General features: G+C 33.8%; 2 protein-coding genes and 1 pseudogene across 7 annotated transcripts in view; 2 read left to right on the top strand and 1 right to left on the bottom strand.

The window, feature by feature from the left end:
* Positions 1-102: 102 nt before the first annotated feature.
* LOC123554926 (uncharacterized) lies at positions 103-17,420 on the bottom strand. 4 transcript variants are annotated; one of them, XM_053550104.1, is made up of 9 exons: positions 17,291-17,420; positions 9,970-10,167; positions 9,561-9,711; positions 8,746-8,932; positions 8,330-8,384; positions 7,551-7,659; positions 6,325-6,716; positions 5,668-5,807; positions 103-5,223 (listed from the first exon to the last, which is right to left on the bottom strand). In XM_053550104.1, the coding sequence occupies exons 2-9, from the start codon at positions 10,162-10,164 to the stop codon at positions 5,199-5,201; spliced, it is 1,254 nt and encodes a 417-aa protein (XP_053406079.1). In that variant the 5' UTR covers positions 10,165-10,167; positions 17,291-17,420; the 3' UTR covers positions 103-5,198. The 4 variants fall into 4 exon arrangements, with proteins under 4 accessions (XP_053406079.1, XP_053406078.1, XP_053406077.1 ...); XM_053550103.1 differs by lacking the exon at positions 17,291-17,420 and adding an exon at positions 14,585-16,172; XM_053550102.1 differs by lacking the exon at positions 17,291-17,420 and adding an exon at positions 11,991-12,320.
* On the top strand, positions 546-2,801 carry LOC123532864 (ATP-dependent DNA helicase Q1-like; annotated as a pseudogene).
* A 6,312-nt stretch (positions 17,421-23,732) lies between the features above and the next one.
* LOC128559083 (uncharacterized) overlaps positions 23,733-25,969 on the top strand; it is a 33,495-nt gene continuing 31,258 nt past the window's right edge. For all 3 annotated transcript variants that reach the window (XM_053550101.1, XM_053550097.1, XM_053550099.1), the window contains exon 1: positions 23,733-23,881. The gene's annotated coding sequence lies outside the window, so the exon portion shown is untranslated. The remainder of the gene's footprint in view (positions 23,882-25,969) is intronic.

Genomic DNA, 25,969 nt, shown 5'->3' with positions numbered 1-25,969 from the left:
ATACCATAAAAGCTAGCTTACATGTATATAGCAATATGGTGTAAGTGCACCAATATCCTATACCCAACTATGTTACCGGTAAGTCTTGAATCATAAGATAAGTTAAGATATGATAATCTTTATTGAGCGTTGGTTATAACAAACATGTAAGCATTAGGTTATACAGGCTAATTTCCAACATAACATGATTATCTTATAACAATACAATCTACAAAGATAAGAAAACCACATTGTTAAATATAAGATACTTTAAATTAATAGTCAAAAGTTAGCATTGAAAGCACATAGAGCTGCATATACAGGCTGGAAAAAAACAAAATGGAAAGACTAACAATTAAACTACTGTAAACTATAAGCAGATCTATTCTAAAAATTAATGCAAATTTCACATACATGTCAAGAAAATGGGATAAAATCATATTGCATTATTAATCATAATCAAGTATTCATTATTAATCATAATCAATTATTAAGACAAAATTGAATAATTGTTCCTAACATATGTATGTATAATATTCTTCCAGGGTAAAAAGATTTCTGATGCAATGGCACTATACAATAAGGCAGTTGGTCTGAATATAGACAAATTGAAGGAACTTCAGACAGAAGCAATACTGACAATAACTGGAAGAAAGGATTGTATTTGTTCTTTGCCTACTGGTTATGGCAAATCTTTGATATATGAGCTCCTTCCATTTTTTGACACTGGGTGTTTAGTTCTTATAATAGCTCCTCTCAATGCCATTATTGAACAACAGATGGAAAAACTTGGTTGCATGGCGATGCGTCTAAAATCTGACCTTACTCCAGTTAAAAACGGAGAGATTAATTACATGTTGAGTCATCCTGAGGATGTACTTGATAACTGAGACTTTTATGACTACTTCTCTTCAGAAAATTTCAGGCAAAGAAACATCAATGTGTACTTGGTGATTGATGAGGCTCATTGCATTTTAGAATGGGGCCAAGACTTCAGACCACAGTTCAAGAAACTTGCACAGATAAGGTCAGTACTTAAATGCAGAACCATTGCTCTGTCAGCAACAGTAACAGAATGTGGGCAGAAGCAGATCAGTCAGAGCCTTCTTATGAAAGACTTCTCTGCACTATGTGCAAGCCCTGCCAAAAATAACATTGCACTGATAGTTAGCAGCAGGCCTAGTCCCAATGCAAAAGGAAACTGCAGAAACACCATACTATTACATATTCAGTCCTGTAATAGATGAACTGATGAAAAAACAGGATACCTTTCCTATCACCATCATCTATTGTAAATTAATGCAGTTGCTGGGTTATGGCTACCAGGTTGCAAGACAAAAATTTGGAAGTTATTTCTATGCTGGAGAGAGCAGACCTGAGAACTCCAGAGTCGTCATGTTTCACTCTTCTATGGAAAAAGATTCCGGAAAAGTAAGTTTTATGAAATAGCATTGCATATCAGCTATTATTAAACTCTCTAAGTTCAACTTAGTAATGTTTTCTAAACCCAATTTCCGAATTACAGTATTACAGTGGTGGACTTGTAATTGGCCACTGCATTAAATTCAACTAATATAGCTTATCAGAATTTTAAAAAAAATTGAGCCGTGCCATGATGAACAAACATACCGTTAGTAGGTTTGCAAAGTCTGGTCATGATCCATGCTGTTTGATAATGGTTTCTCTAATTGAAATCGTCTTTGAAAGTCAACAACATGAATCTTGGTCAGACTGTGCGGATGCGCTGACTGGTCTTGATCCATGCTGATTGCAAAGTCAATATTGGTTTTCAAACGGTGCAGCTCAATTAATTAATTGTATAATATTGCTAAAACTCCACAGCTGAAAGAGGCCATTCTGTCAAACTTGCAAAAGCCAGATGGAGATTGTCATATCAGGCTGATATTTTCAACTGTGGCACTAGGGATGGGAGCAGATCTGAAACAGGTTAAAAGAGTTATTCATGCCGGTCCACCAACTTCACTGGAAAGTATGTCTTAATTTTACATATAGCTTGCTCTTCAAAAAAGGTACCATTAATTTTGTTCAACAGAGCCACTCCATTTAATGAAAAATCTGTAATATCCTTTCAAAGCACAGCAACCAAGCAAAATGATTGCAGACTCTGGTTGAATGCTACTGTTTGAGGACATGAATTGTGCAACACACCTTTGTGAGAGCTTAAGTGGAATTCTGTTACAGTTAAATAGTATGGATGGACCATAAAATATACAAACAATGAATAACACTACACTTGTCCAGCACCATGTACTGTTTCATTTCAGATCCATCATCCAAGAATATTTAAATACAAAAATGTAATTAAAATCACTTAAAGTCATAACTGTGATTTCTTTTTTTTTTCATTGGTCTTTGTCTTTGATAAACAATAACATCAGTAAATACTTCTTCTTCTGATATAAATTAGATAACATATTAAGATAATTTAAAGTTATACAATATCATAACAAATGCTTTTTGAAATATAAGAGTAATCACCTTGAATTTCATTCTACATATACACATCATTATCTAAACTTCAAACACAACTGTCTTTTTCAGCATATGTTCAAGAGATTGGACGCGCAGGAATGACAGGTTCAGATTCACAGGCCATTCTGTATTTCAACAGAGGAGATTTAGCTTCAGTCTCAATGAGAAAAGAAATGAAGGAATATTGCACAGACACTTCCAAGTGTAAAAGGGAAATAATTAATAGCTACTTCGGCTTTCACACACCAGTTCAATTACAAACATGTTGCAGCATATGTAACCCTGATATTGCACTAGAGTGGCAGTTTGAACATATGGGTGTTAATTGAGATACTGCAGTTTTTGAAGTGTTCCAATGTGTCATTGAAAAATTATGTACACTACAATTTGGAATGATACTAATATAAAAAGCCTTCAATTTGAGCAGGCAGTTTTTTACTGATAAAATTTGTGTTCTGAATATCCTTTCATTCTCCATGTGCAATAACATCATGTACCATTTTTTGTTTCAATAACTGTAACTCCACTTTGGCTTAGTGAAATCACAAACAGGGCCCAGTTGTTCGAAACTTTAACTGGCCATTAAGCTGACAGCTGATTAACGTTTAAGGTTAGTTTTCGACATTTTAGAAAACTTCGAAAAACAAATGTTTTAGTTTAGAATGATGAAATCCGAAAATTGTTTACAATAAAATCGAAACATCATACTAGTCATCCCACCAAGACTAGTGTTTTGAATCAAAATTTAGCAAGCGGTTACTTTAACAGCCGGTTGAAGTTTCGAAAAACTGTCCACAGAACACCAGGTGTGCAGCATCACATGCTATATAATCACAACTCTGGTCTGACCAAGTGATATCTCTAACAAAATCACAAATGCACAACTTCACATGCTAAGTAATATTCCTTTAATGTATCATAAGTCTGGGACAAATACTTTATGATATATATGACACAAACTTAACCTGTTTTAATCCTATTTTAAAGTCAAGGGCCATAACTCTGGTCTTACTGTACAAGATCCAAATTAAAACCTATCACGCCATCAAGTGTTGTCTACAGTTCATAGAACAAATTGACCTTATGGTTTTCAATCCACTTGATGAAATCATCCAAATTTAATTTGGTGATTGGATTTTTGGAGGCTTTTTCCATCGATTCAACTTGACGACCGGGAGTTTCCAGAAAGGGTCTAATTTTGCTAAGATTTTTTATTATTTTATTTTCATCTTCAAAGGATGACAACCTCTTATGTTTTTGTGCTCGCGTGACTGTAGAAGTTTCTTTGTCAAAATGCTCGGATATTTCATTCATACCATAAAAGGAACTATTCCGTTTAACTAAGGATTGTTCTGTTACGTTAGAGCACATAGTCCGTAAGTGACCTTTTGTAAGCCTCACTAAGTATTCCATCTGTAAGTCTGCTGGAATTATTGATTTTCCTGTATTTACGAAAAGACCATAAAGTGTCTCGTGCGCAGTTCTTTCACTCAGCAGTGCAAACTGATGACATAGCAACCTAAGTAATTCAAGAGCATACTTTGACCTATTGTTGTGACCCTTCAACATCATCATCAGATATTTCATAACATTCAGCAACCGGTCTCTGTTTGGGCTTTTTACAATGTTACAAAGGTTCATGAAAATTAATCCTAACTCAAGAACAATGTTTCCATAAATGTACACAGGATCTGGATTTTCTTCTTGAACATATGTGCCATTTAGAACATTTTTAGTTGATTTGGTAACCTTTTGTATGATAGGGGATACTTGACCAACTAACCAACTTCTGATCTCTTCAAATGACATTTGGGCAGTGTCTGGAATATTTTCAGGAACAATGTCTGTATCTGGCAGTCCTATATGCTCACAAGCTGCCTCAATCACATAGGCTTTTATCACTGATTCTGCAAGATCTTTGCAGCTATCATAATGGTTTTTAACATCAAGTCTGACCTTTTGGCTATATAATGTAAATGACTCTGTGCTTTGCGTACTATATAAAATTTGGTAAAAAGTATTCAATACAGTCATCTGTAAATGGAATAATTCAAATGTTATTGGATGAAGTCTTTCCAACCGCTCAGTTTCAGTAAAGGCTGCTGCTCGGAGGCGCCTAGCACCAGAAAATCTCTCACGGGTAAGCTGATCACCACCTATGTGGACCTTTTGCGGTTCTATTTCAGCTTTTTCAAATGTTGAGTCACAAGGTTCCTGGTATGAATCGAGAATGTCAATGACATCTGCATACTTTTGCTCATTTTTGTACAATATAGGCAGAGGTATCACTTTATTTCGCACATTCATACCAGGAATTTTGTCCCCTACTTCATTCATTGCAGCCTTAGCAAACTGCAACCACGGAAAATGCTCAACCATAATCTGCGCAGCAAGGTATGACATGTAATACACTTCTTCGTTCAAATCTGACTGAGACAGCAGAAAAGTATTATATGGCAGTTGGAGCAAATCACGCTGGGGAGCAATATCTGACAATGCTGGGAATTCCACATTTTGAATTATTGCTGCTGATCCAAACCAATGTTCCATGTGTCCTGATTTACCAACATTTTTTCTTGCCTGTGCAACAGCAATGTGAAAGTTGATATTATCACCAATGATTCTAAATCTTTTCCCATCCTTCACACTGTCGATAAGCTCAGAATTAAAGCTGCAGGATACATCCGTCATAAACTGTAGCATTCCATTATGGCTTAGACTGACACCTACTTTCTGCAGACGATCATACAACTGTGAAATGTATTACAATGTAAGTAAAATCAGTGGAATTAAATATGTCAAATCAGCATTTTTTTCAATACATATTAAGCAGCTTATTCAATATGATGCAATGCAAATAGATGCTTAATTTAAGTATTTCTCAAAAGTGGTCCATGTAAAAGAAAAAAATTCTGAAAACTGTATAGTTTTATTCCAACACTGAGAGGTGTGGTTAGGTGCTAAGTTTTCTCTATACATTTACAATATGCTTACTACATTCTGTAGTCTGTTCTTTAAAAACCTCACTACATAAGACTGTTTTTAAAATGTAACTCCAACATGGAAATATCTTATCGCACATTATCTCCAAAAGGATTGTAAAACATATGTCTTGTGATGTGAAAGGCAATGAATATGCAAATGTCTCATTGAACACTTGTAACAAAATTCCAATAGCAGAAAATATTACATTACCTAAATGGAAATATCTTATGGCACATGGAAACAGTACCACACATGTGCCATTGAGATTTTAACCAAAAGGATTGTAAACTGTGTGACAGGTGATGAAAGGTAATTAGGATCCAAATCTTTAACTGGAAACTTGTAACAAACTGCAACAACAAAACAGAAAATATAAAACAACTTGAAACTTTAAGGGAAAAACAGGAATACCATTCACCAAAAATATACATCATTGCTTTTTATACCTTTGCCCTTTTTTCAGAGTGAATTTCATGAAGCAAAAAATTACTACTTTGATAGTCAATGACTAAATGTGCCCAATTAATTTTCTTTTCAGGGCATTTAGACAATAAGACAGAATCAAGGTTATATTTACATCAGTATGCTGCATGAATTACATAAGGACAAACAAGATAAAGTACTTATGTCTTCATGAGCCTGATTTCTTGGTCTGAAAACAATTTTATTTTTCAACATCAAGATTTTATAGTTCTAAACTTTTTCCAGATACATTTTACATTATGCAGAAAATATTGTTTCTGCTCCATTAATTTTGACAAAGAAGTACTTGACTTTTTTTCCATGGAAAAATACCCTGCATAAATATATGTAATGGCATTCCAGATATCAAAAGAAAAACAAGATCAACATTGATAACAGGTATACCTTTTGATGTGTCTGCTCATTTGCAAGGCTGGCCGTAATAAACTTCTGAACTGCACTCAACTGACCAGACCGCTGCTTCATTAGCATTCCATAGACAGTTGCTACCACTGGACAGAGGGTTTCTATAGGGTTTCTACAGCCAATTTTGCCAGTAGGCAAAGCCACTGCTAACAGCACTTCAGCCAATGTGGATTGTCTTGTTACAAGCTCATTTAAAATATCTGACCATTTGAACTCTTTCAGATCTTCGTACTGCTTATTACTCAGGATACTACTTTTTGAGCAACATTCCCGTACGTCCATTTCTATGTCAAAAATCAGGAGAGCCTTTATTTCTTCTGCTAATGATGATGACATCAGAGCTCTTGCAAATTGCCGTGGAGTACCAGAGCCTAATGATTAATAAAAAAAAAGTCACTAGAAACTGAATGTTTTTTTATGACAGCAATTCAAACTGTCTAACTAACTATGCAACAAATGCCAGCAATACAAATGTGTTACTGATGTAAGGATATGTAGTAAATCAACCATGCCTTGTATACATCCGAGTTCTCTTTGCTAATTATTGTCAGCTTGTATTACCTCAGTCAAATAACTATTAAACAAGAGGTGTCAGAGATGACAGTACTTTTGACTATTTCGATGCTTAAGAGTGAAAGTACATAAAAATTTTAAAACGAAATTCTGAGTGAAACAGGGCCACTATTCATGAAATATTGTGTGAGAGTTGACATTTGTGTCATATGATATGAGTGATAATGAGAAACAACTAATTCAAGTCTGAAATAAATCCATGAAGTTAACTTAACTAAGACAAGAATGTTTGTCTTTATGATAGTTTGGTTAAATTCGACACTGGGTCATGCGGAGTAAAAATCTAGGTCAGTAAGCCAGACCAACTCTGGTGAGTGATATAGGGCCATCATGACCCTATTGTTACATTACTTTTTAGTAAATTATTTTTTTGGAAGAACAATTATACTTTTTGTCCAGTCCACATTTGTTTATGGTAAAATACTCTCCACTGGGACTTGAACCAAGACCTCTTCATACATGGTATAATATATGAAGCATTCTTACATTGAACTATAGAGAGGAAAACAAATTCTTGTATGACTGGAAAATACTATAAGCAGATTTATCTGTAATATAGTGTAGAATCTGGGGAGAGTAGGATAGCTCTCTTTATACTTTGTATCGTGCAGGTTATAAAAATAATTACTTACACAGCACATCAATCAGGCTTGCTTTTTCTCCGTCAGATATACCAAGATAATGCCTTAATCGCTTTAAAGCTGTTCTATGCAGGTATTCTGCACCAACACTGGCAACTGGCTGTAACAGGAAAATACAAACCAATAATTAGAACTCTAAATACCAATTAATTAAAGTTACATCTGAAGAATGAAATAATTATTGCCAGTTTGACCACGAAAATGTTTGTACTTCTGTTGCCTTCTCGGTCACAAACGTTAATCTTTAGTTTGGGAATGTTTAGACTTCTGTACCTTTTTTTCAAACAGAACTTAACATTGATGTTTCAGGATTATTTTACTCTAAACAAAGTTTTGTTCAGTTTAACATCAAACTGACATAGTTTAGGTCACATGGTGACTGTTCAGCTTTTTATGGTGAAGGAAGACTGTAATGGAGGAAGACCCTAGGTGCCCCTCTAAAATTTATTTTATCCTGTAAACTACTGACTTAAGGCAATTGAACAGCTTCCTCACATGAAAGAATTTCATGCCACAAGACAGGTTCAAACCCACAGCAGTTAGGGAAATTCAAAGCCACCACTCAGCCACAGAGTTCTCTATTCTTGTTAGTAATAGGTTGATGAAATGTAATCAGCATTCTTAAGACAGGCTTATATGCAAACCAAACAACATCCCCATTTTGTGTAAAATCAATTCAAACTGGAGCAGTACAGTCAAGTTACTGAGCAAAAAATCATTACATGGCTGATATTTACTGCAGACATTCACACATTAATGTACCTATATACCTCAAGTTCTTTTCTTGGTTCCATAAACAACCATTCACCGTCTTTAACATCGAAACTTAAAAATATAAACACACACAAATGATGACAATTTGACTTTAAGTTAACTATTTTGTAAATAGCACACAACCTGGAAAGTTAAAATTATAATAATTAAAAGCCAAAAGGCTACAAATTCAACACTTATTTTGAAAATATTTCTTGCTCTGGGACTGCCTCTTTTAACTGGAGTTAGGGGTGATAAAGCCCTATGAACATAAAATACCTTGTGATTTTATGTGGAAATTAAAAAAAATCTTATCGACAGTGTAGATAATCAGCCCAGAACCTAAATATGGATATTGCCAATAGCATCTTACATTACTATAAATACGGACTGAGAAAGCTTTTAAAGTTACATTAACCTGCCATTCTCATACCTATTACTAGTATTAGTGTTGACTGGAAGAGACAAGGCAGTCTGTGTCCCTACATCCCGTGTCATTACATCCTGGGTTGACAACATACAGAATCCAGATGCAATGTCTTTTTCATCTAAGGAGGATTCTGTATGACCTCTTAATGGGGTTATAAATAACTTCTGCGACAATCCCTTGCATGCAAGCCCTGAGTGAAAAAAAAAATCATGTTTCAATCACTAGATTGATAATAAAGAATTTGTCAAAAAACTGGAACGTTTGTCATTTTTTTCTTTAATTATATGTAATAATGAAAAATCCAGTCTATTTTAGAGATTTTCTCGTAGATTGTAAAATTTAATATCAGAATTGTATCATCCAAAATGCTATGAGAGTCGATTTGCATCTATCGGTAATATACTCCCAAGATTATAATTTAGTACATCATGCCAGTGATTAAAAGTTATATAACTAGCCATTGATGTGTAAACCACTGATCCTTATCACTTTGGCCGGAGTCAGATTTGACATCGATACATAAAGTTCCTAAAATTTGCAAGGCAGCACTAAACTATTTATTGGACATACAAAATAGACTGGCTACAATCAAACTAAAAAAATAATAAAAAATCTAACATAGACTAGGAGCTAGTCTAGATTGTTAGGAAACAACTGGGGAAAATATTGTCACTAAATCACTCATTTGAGAAAAATTACAACCAAACTTTACAAATTTTAAATTGAAAAAGTGGCGATTATGTGGAAGTTGATGACAGACATACCGATGTATGCCAGGCCAAATTTAATCAAAATAGATCAATCTAAACATATTATACCATTACGCATCCCGGCTGGAAATCTGGCATTCATGGCAGAAGCACATTTCTCCCAGTAATCTGTAAGCGTTTTATTTAGTGGTGTGTGTTTGACATATTGAATGAAATAGTCCTTCTCCGGTTCTGTCCAAGAAGTATTGCGTTTCTGACCCTGCATTAAATGAAATAAAGACAAATAATCACCACACAGATATCATGGGAACATGGAGGAGTAGTATGTTTTGAACACAATATCTAGGATGAAAAAGATGCAAATATTCCTTTATAATTTGTGAACTATTATTACAAATACAAAAATGGTTTGATTTCACTCAATCTACATGTAATGTATGTTTAAGTATTTTCTGTATATATAGGCAATTGCATACATACAGTATTAAATTGCTTTTAGTTTTACAGCACAACTTACAGATAAAACTGCAGTTCCAATTTTTGAAGGCTGTTGGGGAGTTTTCCCAGCCGGTGTACTTCTTTCTCTCTTACGATTATTTGTTGGAGTTCTACAAGTATTGTCACATATTTTGTTGTAGCTATGATCTGTGCCAAATACTGATGGAATTCTCTCATTTTGTAGCTCTTTTTCCTTGGAATAGCAATGATCCATATTCTGAAAAGTACACATATATAAAAATGAGCTGTACCATGAGAAAACCGACATAGTGGGTTTGCAACCAGCATGGATCCAGACCAGCCTGTGCATCCGCGCAGTCTGGTCAGGATCTATGCTGTTCACTAACAGTTTCTCTAATTACAATAAGTTATAAAAGCGAATAGCATGGATCCTTACCAAACTGCGCAGATGCACAGGCTGGTCTTGATCCATGCTAGTTGTAAACTATGTTGGTTTTCTCATGACACGGCTCATATATAAATAAATTTGCATATCAGGTCAACTTGTCCCCTAAAGTTAAACTCATCATCTTACAACCAAAGATCTATATTTACAATGATTTACTGCATTTTTTCTTTTTTTTTTTTGAGAAGAATACGAATTCTGCAATGTTGCAAATATTTATTTGAGATAACATACATAATTATGGGCTTCAAATTTATAAATGCTCCGCACTGAATATAGTTCTTTTTGGATATTTAATTCTTAGCATGTCTGTGTTTGGTTAAACTTCTTCAACACTTTTTACAGTCATATAAACAACAGTGTCTACTTGTAGCAGTGAGCTCAACACCTAACTTTACAGTGCTGCTTCACTGCAACATCATGCATTAAATTAATTAGACACATGACATAATCAACTCTGTCAGTGTAACATTAAAGTTAAAACCAAATCCAGCACTATCTAATTTATTACTGCTGAACACCATACGAGGAAGCTACTTCTGCTATTTTTTAAAGATTTGAACAATGTTGGCAAATTCAGGTAAATTATACAAATGATATACACCTAACACACCATAGATACATGTAAATGCATAACATGACATAAAAGAGACGGCTATATAATATTGAACAAAAGTCATTAAATATGTGGTATTACAAAATTTCTGGTCATTTACAGCTATGTATACATGAACTGAGTCTGTACATGATTAACGTTCACTGAGTATACATGCCAATATGCACAAGCAATGAAATTATAATAGGAGCAGAAAACTGTGAAGTCCAATACAGGACTCAAACCTGTGATGTTCTGCTTGCAAGTCAGATGCTCTACCAACTTAGCTAATGAAAACACTTAGCAGAATCTAATTTGAATAGTAATGGATGGAAAACGCATATCTATACCATGCCGCAAAATACTTGAAACATTATTTTCACTGTATTATGAGTGACTCATATGTCTTGTATATGACTTTCAGAGTTAAAGTCTTCTGCTAATCAGATAATCAATATCATAATCTATTAGTCATAGCCTCAATTCCGTCTAAACAGGTAATCGCATGTACTGACATGCTGCTGTTTGACTGAAGCATAATAGGGGTAGCCCTATTTAGGGCTCTACATGTATGTATAGATCTAATAATCTATATACACACTGATACAAAACCATTAACTTTGACTGACTGTGTACTGTGATTTATCCTCCATTATTTTGGTCCTTCAATATTTTCACATTTAGATTGCCCCACCACAAACAAAAAAAGAACAACAACATGAACGTGATAATATTGTGACTGGACTTTTGTTGAGGTCTGTAGATTTTAACCACCCAACACTTTTGTAAAACGCATATTAAATCAAGAAATAGTTAAAATGAGGACAAACTGCCCATATGATTGTAAAACATATAACACAGAAACGCAACCAGGTGTAAAAATAAACTGGTACGATTAACAAGGAAACAGAAAAATTATATATCCGAAATCTAGCATACATCGAAATCTATTCAAGTAAAATGTCATCAATTATTGACATTAACCGTGAAAACCAATACATTTAAAAATTACTGGCCATATACGAATAACAAAACTTACATTATTCTAAAATTTTAACTCCTTAATAAAAAAATCAAGAATATTGATTGAGTTTACACTTTGCAGTGGACGCCGCCATTGATAGCGTTTGCCTGACCCAATCGACAGTGAAGGGGCAGGTAATCCGGACTAATACATAGTACGACAGGAACCAGACTATTCATCTTGAAACACTAGACACGTTTGATGATGAGCTAAGTCGAACCAGCAACACAGGAGTTGTAGCCCCTGAAATGTTCCGAAATACCTTATTTGACACTTTTAGCGCAATGGAAGCTCTATTGCTCAAATGTTATATGGATATAATGTCTTTTATCAGTTAATATTTTAGTTGTATATGATCAATAATACTTGAGTTAATGCCCTTGATTGCAATAATGGCATTTTTTGCACTCACCCCCCACCCACCACCCTCAAAGAAAATTTATCATTCACATGAAGATTTATAATTGTTTTTTTTTTCTTTCGGTCGTACACGCAACGACTCCCTGAAACGGGACAAAACTCTTATGACACTTATTATGGACCTTTATTAATTTAATTGTTTTCTGTGTCAAAGTAGTGAAAAAAATTATAACAAAATAAAGAAAGAAATTTACTACATCCCAAATCCTCACATATAGTCATAGTGCCAGTGGGCCAGATATGATACTTCTATTGCAACTTATGCCCCTTTGTATTTTACTACATACTGTATGAATGTATGGGTGGGAGTATGAAACACCTTGAGTGATAGCTCTAGTTTATGCACGAAAACAACACTAGCTGTAGTCAAATGATCATCGATATATTGTTCCTGAACAGAATTTCGATGCACTTCAAACAGACTAGACGAATTTGCTCATGTAAACTTTAGGGGTTCACACCAGTAAAACAAACAATAGTAAAGATAAACGCAAAACCTAAGTATAATGTATCTTAATATAAATATATTGGCATTTTTGAAGTTTTATGTATTATAGTAATTAACGATGTTGTAAAGTCATGTCTGACCAATGACATTGAGCTTATAAGAAACAAAGAAATCCGTAGGAAACGTACAATCCGTGCCGTGCAATTCCAAAAGGCATAACAGGTTCATTCTTCCGGATTCACTCATTATGAGAAACAGGGGAAAGGTTGTGGGTATAAAAAGCTACACGCATTGTTTCCTTTTTCGATGCACATCGCTAGCTCACACAAAACAGATTTACATAATCTGATCGCCGAACATTTTCTTTTTTGTAAGACAATATTGTCTGTTACTGCAGAATATCAGTTCTTATCATAATTAGAAGAAATATTATGGGTAGCATTCTATTGCTATGATATTTGCTGAATTCTGAAGTTGCATATCCAATCAATTTAGGCAGTGGCTACGATTACGGCACCGTAATCCTTGCCTCTGATTCTAGGATTACGGAAGTTCCGTTTTCTTATACAGCCCTTTGACGGCAGGCTAGGATTACCGAAGTATTTAAGAGACATCAAATATTTCTTGCGACATAAAAAAATATATTTTAGACTTACTTATTTCATTTAAAATAGCGAAAACGAAATAAAGAAACGTATATGGATGTTGATTTCTCCCGATTTAATACGCTCGGAAATTTAAAGTGACAGGCAAAATCAAATCATAAAATTGAAAGTGGATCTAGATCTATATTTTTGAAAATCTTTTTGAGCTATTTTTGAGAATGTAATGCTTCGTTTGTCTGCCAATGTTTTAAAACAGAGAAAAAATATCATATTTAGTATAAACAACTCATAAAATTTAAAGTATAGATATTTCTATAGTATTTCCGCTCGCCGCCATAAATATATCGTTTAAGATTATACTAACCCAAAATTGTTGATCGATGACATGAAACATTAGGGCAGGCAGGAAAAAAACACTCGCTATTTTAAGTAAAAAAAGCAAGTTTTTAACATAATTTTTGCATGTTCTAACACACATTTGATGCCTTTTAAATACTTCCGTAATCCTAGCATATCCTCATAGGGTTGTCTAGGAATACGAAACTTCCGTAATCCTAGAATCGAGTACCACTATCACCAATTTATGTCCATGCTTAAACTAATGGAAGGATTGCGAATTACTTGACATTAATGTTTCCCATGGCTAGATGATTTGTTATCTTTCAGTCGCCAGCAGGCGACACAGGTGTTCCATAAAACATATCTTCTAATTTAAATGCGTCTGGTGGGTATATTGTAACAACCCCTTTTTGACAGATATGCAGTATTACATAACCTTTATTACTTTGTTGGCACATTTATTTGCCCTTTGCGACCAGTGTAGACCCAGGTCAACCCGCATACAATCGATCAGGCTGATCAGGGTCTAGTCTAGTGCGTTCACTGTCCAATAAGTGGGTAAGTTTTTAGTGTCCAAGCAGTGAAAAGCGTAGACCCTGATCTGCCGGCTGCTCTGGGTCTACACTAGTCACTAATAAAATTAAGCTGGCTGAAGGTTAATGAATGGTATTGTACAAAACATCAACAATGCAAATGTATAATAAACATTAAATCAACGTTTATACTGATGACAACTTTATGTGGAATACTCTTCCATTGCTTCTAGCAATACAGTTGTAAAGCATCACCAATAGTACCTGGCAAGTGTAGATTGGGCTTTAGAAGATAAGCAAGTTCAATATACTCCAGAGTGCAAATTTTCTTTCTGGAACTTTATAACTCGATGTCAGTCTGTACATCATCGCAGTGAACTTTTGTTCCGTAGTCGGAGCAGTCAATCAGTTCTGGAACAAAATACATAACATCTGGTTTCCAGTTTGGACCATCGATGTTTTTCTGCTTGCGAATATCGTGTAAGTTCCAATGCTGCGCAGTTCTGTCAAGCTGTGCCTAAAGAAGGGGCATGTTACAAAATTTTAAACACTCAACATGCACTTTATCTAATTCGTTGTACGTTTGCGTCTCGCATATCTTTAAAAAGATTTATCCACCATCCGACACATTGTTTTCTCAGCATTCCCACCATGCCTCAATTCTTTGGTTTCATAACGTTTCCCATACACAAAGCTTGTGTGGCCTGAGAGAGAGTCCCGGTCATTATATTTGAAAAACGGTTGCAGAAATTGTAAAGACGAGTTGTCTCTACCAAATATTGCCTTTTTCGTAATCGATGAGCTTTACGCAAGTCCACGCCGTCTGCATCAAGAGTTCGCAACACTTGTATTACAGAATGTCTTTAATAATTTAAAGCTGTAAGACGTGTTTTGTTTATTTCTTCGAACAAAACTGCTCTTTTAAACATTCAATCATTGATGTAATCACAAATAGAAATAATGGTATGATCTTATACACAAACATAAATAAACTGTGTATCAAATATGTTTTAAAATGACATGTTTTTTGGTTTTTTTTTCGTTTTGTTTCTTCGCTTTTTTTTTTTTTTTTTTTGTTGTTTTCTTTTTTTTTTTTTGTTTTTTTTGTTTAAACATTATACGATCTGTTTAAAGCTGAAAAGTTTCCCAAAGATTAAATACACAGTAGGGAATCTAGTGACCAAAAACGGTATGGGACACAGAAATCAACATGGCGGATTTTTATTTCTTCACTAATTTTCAAAGGTTAGTAAAAACTGCAAAATCTATTCCACTTGTATTATAGCTCAGTCTATGCGCATTCAAATGCTCTTTCCAGCGATGTGTGTATTGTCTACGTTCGCTCTAGTTTCTGAGTAACCTTCGAGGTTTTGACAGAACCGGGGATGATTTTCTGTAAAAACGCAATAGTACGGTACATGTAATCACTCTTTGCACACAAAAATCTATGTAATTAGCAACTTTTCGTGCTTGTTTCAATCTGTAACTGTTAGGTCTTCATCATATAGTAACGATACACAGTGTGTGTTTATGGTATTTCGCGAATTCTTGCAACACATGGACAAACTATTGAAATGGTACGCGACACGTGCTATGATACGCAACACGTACTACCTGTTGGCAGTCTGATACGCAACACGTGTATGTGTTTTTCAGTTTTTAAAATTGTTCGGAAGCTCTGCAATCATTCTTTATGCTTAAAGATATCAGCACGCTAGGACTTTTATGCTTCAAAATGACATGAAATATAAATTTCATTTCAGAATGGCACGGTTGTTTAGTTTTCTAATCTTGCATACCTTTTCTTCTACAGAAATGACCAAGCCTTAGTGGAAACCGAGTCTGACAAGAATTTAAATATTAAAGTTACATTCCAATTGCCTCAATCCACCAATAATACACCAACAAGAAAACAAACAAAAAGGCTGCTTACACCATCTAAATCCCCTCTGTACAACATATTCCAGCAAATAAAAGAATAATGTCATTTAGGTCACCTGTCGTTTAAAAAAAATAATACAATAACACCTTATTAAAGTTCAAGTCTTCAAGATCACTTTTTGGACATATAGAGAAAAACAGTGATATTAAAGACGATGCAGAATACTTTTTAATCACTGAAATACAGTGTGAAGAAACCACAAGCGAAAAACGATTTCCTGGGAGAAGGAAACAGGGAACTGTAGTACTAGTACATCAGATAATGCAGTTCAGTAAGGAGCTCTGGGTGAAAGGTGGTAGAAGGTTAGGACGAATGAACCGACGAAGAGGACGGGACTGGACTGAGAAGTGCATATAAACAAGAAAAGATATAGTTACGATCATAGTAGTACCGAAAACAAGGAAGATTATATAAGCACAATGTGAGAAAAGAAATGTTATTTGAGCACTTAGAAATATACACTAAATGAGACGAGAAATTTTATGCAAATACGGGAAGTGATATAAATACTGAGTGAGAAAGAATATTTTTTAAATAGTAAATGGAAAAGAAAATTTGATATATTCAGTAAACAATGTGAAAACAGTGTACTAATTAAAATCAATGGGCTAAATACAAAATAACGTTATGTGATATAAATGGACATACTGAATGAGAATATAAATGGGTTTTAAATACTCACTGAGGAAAAAATTCTAATGACAGACGTTCTTTTTTCATTTTGTTTTAATTTATTCTTGGAAACTCGCTGCATAAATTTTGCATAGATAATGCAATTGAACCTAAGTAATGGCTTTGTTAGTATTGTTTCAATTAAAAATGATACAGGTTTTTTGCGTGAGTTTTTGTGACATAGTTTCTTTCACTTATGTGTTTAACTGCAATAAAATGTAACACAAAAAATTCTAGAAGTTCTAATTACTGTGAAATTGAAATGATAAAGGGTATAAGTTCGAGTCCCACAAAAAAAAAACAACATGATAACAAAAATACATAAAGTCGAGAGTAGAGTATTATAAAACAATTACCAGTATTGAATTATCGATATACCAAGACGATTTATTCGCTCCAAAAATATCCCACAGATATGTGGGTTTTGAAAACTTTACCCACTTGGCCAGGCCATATATTAGCTAGACCCGTAATCACTATTGTACATCCTCAGTACAACATATAAAAGTTCACCAAGTTCGCATACATTGGCTTAAATATACGTTGAATTTGGTTGACGTTTAAATCGTGATCCGATAACCACTACATGTATATATTATGTATGATTGTTTTGTGTCTCGGGATGTAACATGTTAAACAAGAGCACCGCCTTGCGGGTGCAGACGCTCATCTGATTTATTTGTCTCTGTATAATAGAAATATTGTCCTACTCATGACTTTCTAAGTCCAAAAAGGGCCATAATCCTTGCAAAAAGCAGGCGGAGTTATTTTTCTTGCTATACAGAGCCAGCTTATGATGGTGAACAACTATTGCAAGTTTCAAAGCAATAACTTTGATAGTTAAGGAAAAAACGTTTACATAAACATAAAACTTAACCGATAAATCTGATATTTTCTAAGTCCAAAATGGGGCACAATTCTTGCAAAAAGCAGGCTGGAATTTTGTTTATTGCTGTACAGGGTCAGCTTATGATTGTGAACAAATGTTGCAAGATTCAAAGCAATAGCTTTGATAGCTTAGGAGAAAAACTGACCTAAAAACAAAACTGAATCAAGAAATCTGATTTTCTAAGTCCATAAGGGGAAATAATTCTTGCAAAAAGCAGGATGGAGTTATGTTTCTTGCTGTACAGGGTCAGCTCAAGATGGTGAACAAGTATTGCAAGTTTTAAAGCAATAGCTTTGATAGTTTAGGAGAAAAGCTGACCTAAACACAAAACTTTACTAAGAAATCTGATTTTCCAAAAGGGGCCATAGTTTTTGCAAAAAAAAAAACAGGATGGAGTTATGCTTCTTAATGTGTAGGGTTAGTTTATAATGGTGAACAAGTGTTGCAAGTTTCAAAGCAATAGCTTTGATAGTTTAATAGAAAGTTTTTTACCTAAACATACAACATAACCTAGAAGTCTATTTTCTTAGTCCAAAAGGGGCCATAATTCTTGCGAAGAGCAAGATGGAGTTATGTTTCTTGTTGTACAGGGTCTTGATGGAGAACAAGTGTTGCAAGTTTCAAAGCAATTCCTTTGATAGTTTAGGAGTAAAGCTGACCTAAAATAAAACTTAACCAGGACACGCCGACGCCGGCACCGACACCGACGATCATGTGATGACAATAACTCATTTTTTTTCAAGAAATCAGATGAGCTAAAAATACTGTACAGGTGTGTAGCAGATATGTGGGCCTGGTCAAGGGGATAAGTTTACCAGACTCCATATACAAATGTAATGTAGATTTTTTCAATAATACTGCAAAAAATAAGACGCGTTTCCTGTTAAATATTTCCATGAATCGGCTAAAATGCTACAGAAAAATATATTGTAACGTTTTTCAATAATTAGTTAACCTCTTTAGATGATTTTAGCATGATACGTGTCTGAATTTCTACAGAAAAGTCAGCTTTGTAAAACTTGTTATGTTATACTAAATGTTATGAACACTTGCAAATCTGTAGTGTGTTCAGAACGGGGATCCCGGGTGATCGGAAAAAAGATTAATGGCGACATATACCAAACTTTTAGACAAGGTCTGATTGTCACAAAAAGACATGTCGCCAGTCCGAGTTCCGAGACTGGACCGATTTATGACGTCATCAAAATGGTGGCCAAGTTTGAAAATATAACTTTGCGTAATTCATTATTTATTTATGTTACACAGCAAAACTTCATCTTACTATCTCTGGTTTTCCATCCTACAATATGTGTTGTCAATGTAATAACAATATTGAAGTATATAAACAATTTAATAATGTGAAATAATAAAATATATATTACCCCACCCACTTTATTTCAACAGATTATTTTCTTGTTGAATATATTTGTTTAATACATGCTATACCATCAAAATATACGAATATAATCATATTCCAGTAGTGCTGCAGCTATTCATTTGTGTTTTATGTCTCTGCTACACATAAACACTGTACCAATTTGCTGACCCACCATTTGCATCGCATTAAACTCTACCACGCCCTTTAACATTCGCATTTAATCAAATACAATGATTAGAATGCCTACCCTTTTTCTAACATTTCTTTGCCGATAGATATGTTTAATTTTGATAGAAGCCTTTCAAAAGTAAGGATTAATAGTTTCCACAGGATCTCAAAACTTTACTGAACAGTAATGGAGCCTTTAAACAATAAATTTTCCATAGTACATAGTTTGGATTGATATCTTCATATTAGAACATGTCGGTCATTTTAGACCAGTTTGTGAGAAGGAAAGTTTTCATGATGGTTATCGAGATTGTGTAATGAATCATCTGCCATCGTCTGGCATTCTGAGAACTCCGGAAAGTTCTGTGATAATTCTGTCAATTGTCAAGGACTGGCACAACATTTAACAACATTTTTGGAGAATTTTCATAACAGATCTACGACAGATTTCTTGCTATCAAAAGTGTCTTTCTTGAAATCACAATTGTCAACAGCAAAGAACATATGGCAACCATTCACAAAGTTTCTTGGAATATAGACAACCTAATTAGAGAACGGTTAATAGTAGCTATCTGATTCTGATGATCTAAGAGTGGTCTACATAAATATATAACCCTTGTAAGAAGTATTTTAGTTCTATACTTCTTGATGTTTAATGTATAATACGCCGGCTGCAACCTGAAAATGTTATTATTTACAACCAAGAAAAGTTGCGGTAGGTTTGTGGATTAATGCATACATGCAAGGGTCGATTCTGTGACGAGTTGAGAACGTGACTGTCCTTGACATGTTCAAATTGTCATTATTGCTTTCTGCTGAAGGACCCAGAATCAACCAACGTAGATAACATGCAATGAAATAGGTATGGACTTCCAAGTAAGACTTTGATTATCATGGTCTTGTAAGTACCAACCTGAGGAATGAGTATTATTTCCCTCTAAAGGATTTAGCTGTAGAGGAAAGCTCTTGTATGTTAACCTTTCCGTCCAAAAACTGAATTGCTATATATTCGTTCCATCGACAATAGTTTGGCATATTTTATGTTTATTGCCGAATTTAGACGTATTTGAAAATTGTAAGACTCTTTGATCGCCGTTTGTAATTTTTCACCCACAGAGCATTGGCCTCTTGCAACAATTATTATTTGCTATTGCCTGTCTTGACAAAAAACAAACAAAAATAACCCCAATTTTTTTCTACGCCCGAAGGGGGCGTATTACATTATGACGCCGGTGTCCATCTGTCTGTCCGTCCATAAGCAATTCCGTGTCCGCTCTGTAACTCTTGAACCCATTGAAGGATTTCGAAGAAATTGAGACAAGTGTTCACAAATATGACTCTTGTTTCGTGTCCGCTCTGTAACTCTTGAACTGCTTGAAGGATTTAAAGACACTTGTCAGAAATGTTCGCCACATCTAAACGACATGCATAGTGCATGTTTCGGATGGCCGGCTTCAAGGTCTAGGTCACTCTTATGGGTCATATGTCATACCTTCGGGCCTATATTGCTCCGCATTACGGTGCTCTGGTTTCCTTAAATTGTTTTTATAACACTTCTAGTTAGTACTAGGGCGTCTGTTAATTTTCAGTCAAATTTGACTCTATTGCTTTTGCAACAATAATCGTTTCATATCTGATTTTAGCGCGATCAATTGTGTCCCTACTGACGCGGTTCTATCACAATCTCTTTACCATAATGCAAAATCAGTCTATGTCAGAGAAATTGCGATCACCATATCAAATGCATTCTCGAATGATAGAAAAGGCTGTTGCATAAACGCTAGGGCACATTTTGCCGACGTATGTTTAATATATCATACCCGTACATAGTTTCCATATCGAGCAAAGTTGTGCTACTTGAGCTTAGTGTTGTTGTGATCATACATTTTGATATATTTTTACAAGTATAAACTAATACAGAGAAGATATTAACAGACATATGTTAAAACAATGTCAAGAAAATGTTAGAAGCAAATTCATTGATGTTTCATACAGCGGCTTAGCCATTTCTGAAATGAATGTAAATGCTCCTCAGACATCATGTCAGTTTTCACTGAATGCTGTGTATATTTTACGGAAGAGTGATATTTCGTGGTAAAAGGGTTTGGCGACGACACATCAATCTGAATGGGCCAATAGTGTCACAACAACAGCAAAGAAAAGTTGAAAGTAACTTATAAATGTGAAAGATAAATTAGATATAAGAATTTTCTTTCATTCTATAGCTATGTCCAGCTGTGTTAAATAGCAAGAGAAGAGGTCACTAGAAAGAAAAGTGTGCACTCATTTAGAAAGATACATGTAGAATTATATTAAAGTATTTTAATATATAATTTTGAAGGGTCATGAGTACAAGTCCCTGCGAGTTGATTGTGCTTTCGGTTATAAGTTTGTCTAATCTATTATTACTGTTTTCAGTTATGTAAGACTATTATTATTAGATAATTATCAACAGGTTTCTATTTTTGATTTACATTTAATTACGATCATCATCATCATCAGCAGCATAGAATTTACTTCAACAAAGTTTTTCCTTTATTTCACATCCCTTTAAAGATGTACTATGCTCACTTTTTATATAAATATTTAATCATTGCATGTGTATCTAAATCTAGTCAATCCTCATTAACCATTTTTACATTGGCTAAATATATAAACTAAGTATACTGCAATCAGAATTAAATGTATGTAAAGTAACAATATTTGTTTCAAACAAACTTCCAGAGTTTTAGAAGCGTAATATATTCATACTTTGTTTGAATACTTACGCATTAATTAGTATGTAGTATTCAAACCTAACATACTACCTTTCGTGCTCAAAAACATGGTTATTTTATAATTCCATAACTGATATGCGATAATTGTTAATATATTCAAATATGAAAATTAGGCATAATATATCTTTAATATTGTATAAATGACATTCCTTTTATCTAAAATAAAGTAATGCTAATAATTATGTATGTTAACCATGTAAACTACAAAAAGCTTCACTTTAAGCAACAAAAGCAAACAGCTCTATCAGTCATTTGAAGATGATGACATATTTAATTTTTAAAAATATGACCGCCATTTTGATGACGTCATTTCTCGGTCCAGCCGCAGAATTCACACTGGCGACATAGCTTATAATAACATTACGAAACAGATTGGTATATGTCCTCATTAATCCCAAAATACGGCTCTAAGCGAATACACTAATTTTGATTTCCATGTTCCGTACCATTTTAGGTCACGTGATTCCCCACACTGAAATACCTTATAATTATTCAGTAATAAAAGTTTTATTCAAGCCTTTTCCTTTCAAAAATTTTATTCAAATCTCTATTTTAATACATGTTATACACTTTTAGCATACTTGCACCGTTGAATAATAGAATATTGCACCAAACCATAAATGCACATCTGAAGCTTTCTGCGTTTGGCATTATATTTCTTTATAAAGAACACTAGTAAATGAGAACCATATGCAATTTTTTTCTGGTAGTAAATTCTGGCATACTGATCTCTTGACTAACCTTGTAAATAATACCTGCAATAAGAGAATATATATATCTGGTTCGGTAGACAAGTTCCGTTTGAAGACTATACCAGGCTGCCACAATTGTTTATCCGTATTTAATCAGTACTGGCATTTTGATTTATTGACAAAACGACTTAATTTTTAGAGCTAAAACTAATCTCTATAAAAGATGCTAATAATTTTTTAATTTAAGATGATTTTGCAACATTTACCACTAGGAAAAACAAGACCTACTGTATTTAATCATAATAATTCCATTACAAACAATATGAATGCTAATTTGAATTATACAATCCTTCAAACTTTAACCTCTGTTTTTACAAAATAATGAAAGTAGCAGATAATTACTTATGGCTCTAACCCATCGATAAGAAAGTATTTTATGCATCTTATGATTTTTCTTGCAGATGAAGTACATGAAAATATATGATAATAGAGCATAAGTTTATGACAGCTTTTAAAGATGTTTTTGTAGGAGGGGGTGGGGTGAACATTATGAATATTGTATTGAATTATTTATTACAAAGCTATGAACTTTAAGAAATGTGAGGACTGCAAATTTATTTTTTTTTTTCAATATGTAGTTTCAGTAAAAAAGGTAATGTCTGTCCAATATTATAAATTTCCAATGTGATTATTTATAATGTTTTGCCAACTTTTTCCATGATACTCAATCAACGTTTTAAATATATTTTTACACAACTGTATTTTTTTACTTTGCTGAAGATATCCATTAATTTTGACAGTTATTTACAAAGTTTGTGTTTTTTGTTAGGTAATTTTGTGAATTATGTATATGTTTTATCTAATTTAAACTGTAACAGGTAAAACAGAAAAAAAACAGGAAGAGGTAGAAAACAACAAAATATATTCAACATTAAAAATCAATAATAACAGAGGACGTACATTACATGGACGGACATTACAGATAATGTTTACACTTCGGTCAATATTTCAAAAACTATGTCATGGATTTAATATTTTGAAAGGTTAGTGAAAAAATTATGTTGAAATATTATAGTTTTATAACTCATGTTCAAATTTATGGTAAGGGGATGGATATTATGGATATTTCATATAAAAAACATAATGTTGACGCTAGTTATTGAACCATAATGACATGTTTACAAATATAATACTTTCATCACTAAAACTTGAATAATTTTCAAACTTTTCCAGGCTATTTTACATGATATAGTAGAAAAATGTACCACTTTTCACTTTAAGTGTAGCGTTTTCAATTTTTTATGGTTTTATTATATTTCTACAATTTGGGTTCAAACTATAAATTTGAAAAAGAAAGTTAAATAAGTAAGTTTGATGTTTTATATAAATAAAAGCAAAGGTATTTTTCTTTAACAAAATTTAATAGCCAAGGTCTTTAATTTACATATATATAAGTAAGGCTGAACTGATGAAAATTTAGACGCTCAACCCTTACATCCAGAAATTTCTTTTATTTATATATAACATCAAGCTTACTTATTTACATTCAAAATCTAGTCAAAATGAAAAACAAAATACATAACATGAAATATACTGTAAGACCCTTTCATATGATAAGTCGTAAAAGAAGTATATACTGTCTTGACTGCACTTCAGCTGTCCCCTGAAGTTTACAATGCACATGCTCAACAAGTTAGGATGTTGAGGCAAAGCAACGGTGTGAGGGCGGTAAAGTTAAAACATATTTATCGAGAAAAATGTAACTACATTACAGATATTACTAGAGGTTCAGGGACCATTGTAATACAGTTCTTTAGAAAACACCCGTTTCCTGACATCTATCTGGTTTCATTCCTGCATGTGGTATTAATATAACATATCAGTACAATTATTTCTATACGCCCGTTTGAAAAACGGGATGCATTATGGGAACGTCTCTGGTTGGCGGATTCGTCCACAAACATTGTCCAAAGCATATCTTCTTCCTCCATGGAAGGATTTTAATGTGAATTGGTACAAATGTTAACCGTCATGAGACAGAGTGTTATGCCCAAGAATCATGTACCTATATCAAAAGGCAAGGTCACACGAAGAGGTCAGATGTTGATTAACAGATAATAGATGCTGCAAATACTTTTCTTGCAGATTCCAGTCATGGATGTAATTGTCCATTTTTGTCAGGATCAAATAATAAAGGTAAACTTGTCTTGGTTTAAAAAGAACATTAATTTTTAAAATGCTATGTTTTGAATGTTTGTGTTATGGCCATTTTAAAAAACTTCTTACTAACATTCAGCTGACCGTAACAGCATTTGTGTCCTGAAGTCACTGAGATACGAAACTACCTAAATGTAATGTCAGAATGATAGATATGCTTGCAAATTTGTCTCAAAATAGCATAAGCCTAAATTAGCAGAGTACATGAAAAAAATACTTGGCTGACAGGTAGTTGTGTTATTATGCTGAATATGTAGGCGAGAGGCTTAATGTGCAAGGCACTGTATACTGTTTGACTAACATTTTATCACTAAGAAAAAGAATGGTAATCTTCTGGAATATTCATTGGACTACAAAGTATCATAAATAACATAATCTGACATTGTTTACGAATTTTAAAGCTGAACGGCTGCAGAGTGTTAGCTCACCTGAGCAAAATGTGCAATAGGTGCTGCATTTTTCACTCGATATTCATAGAATTTGAACTGATTATTTGTCTCTATGAAATCTAGGCCAAGACTGAATATGGGTTAAAACCTAGGTCACTCTGTCAAATCAAAGAAAATCTTGTAGTGTGCAATAGGGGTTGCATTTTCACCTGATGCGTGAAACATGGTCAGAATGTTTGTCTCTATAAAATCTTAAATGAATTTTTATATGGGTCTCGTGAAGGCAAAAACTAGGTCACCAGATTAAATTAAAGAAAAAGCTTGTTAACACTCTAGGTACCACGTTTTTGATTCAATTAATAAAACTTGGTCAAAATGTTTGTTTTCACGAAGTCTTGGACGATTTTGAATCTGGGTGACATGGTGTTGAAAACAAGATCTCTAGGTAAAATCAAAGGAAGAGCTTGCTTACACTATAGAGGACACTCTTTTGCTTCAAACTTCACGAAACTTTATCAGAATGTT

Source organism: Mercenaria mercenaria, chromosome 8 (genome assembly GCF_021730395.1).
Source record: "Mercenaria mercenaria strain notata chromosome 8, MADL_Memer_1, whole genome shotgun sequence".
NCBI classification, from domain to species: domain Eukaryota; kingdom Metazoa; phylum Mollusca; class Bivalvia; order Venerida; family Veneridae; genus Mercenaria; species Mercenaria mercenaria.
The sequence above is the reverse complement of the archived record's forward strand: the minus strand, read 5'-3'. Positions and strand labels throughout refer to the sequence as shown.

Coding starts and splice junctions, on each gene's coding strand:
- LOC123554926 (XM_053550104.1), bottom strand. CDS start 10,164: ATGGATCATTGCTATTCCAAGGAAAAAGAGCTACAAAATGAGAGAATT. Junction 9,712..9,969: donor TTGGAACTGCAGTTTTATCT/GTAAGTTGTGCT, acceptor CATTTAATGCAG/GGTCAGAAACGCAATACTTC. Junction 5,224..5,667: donor CATAAGATATTTCCATTTAG/GTAATGTAATAT, acceptor TACATTTCACAG/TTGTATGATCGTCTGCAGAA.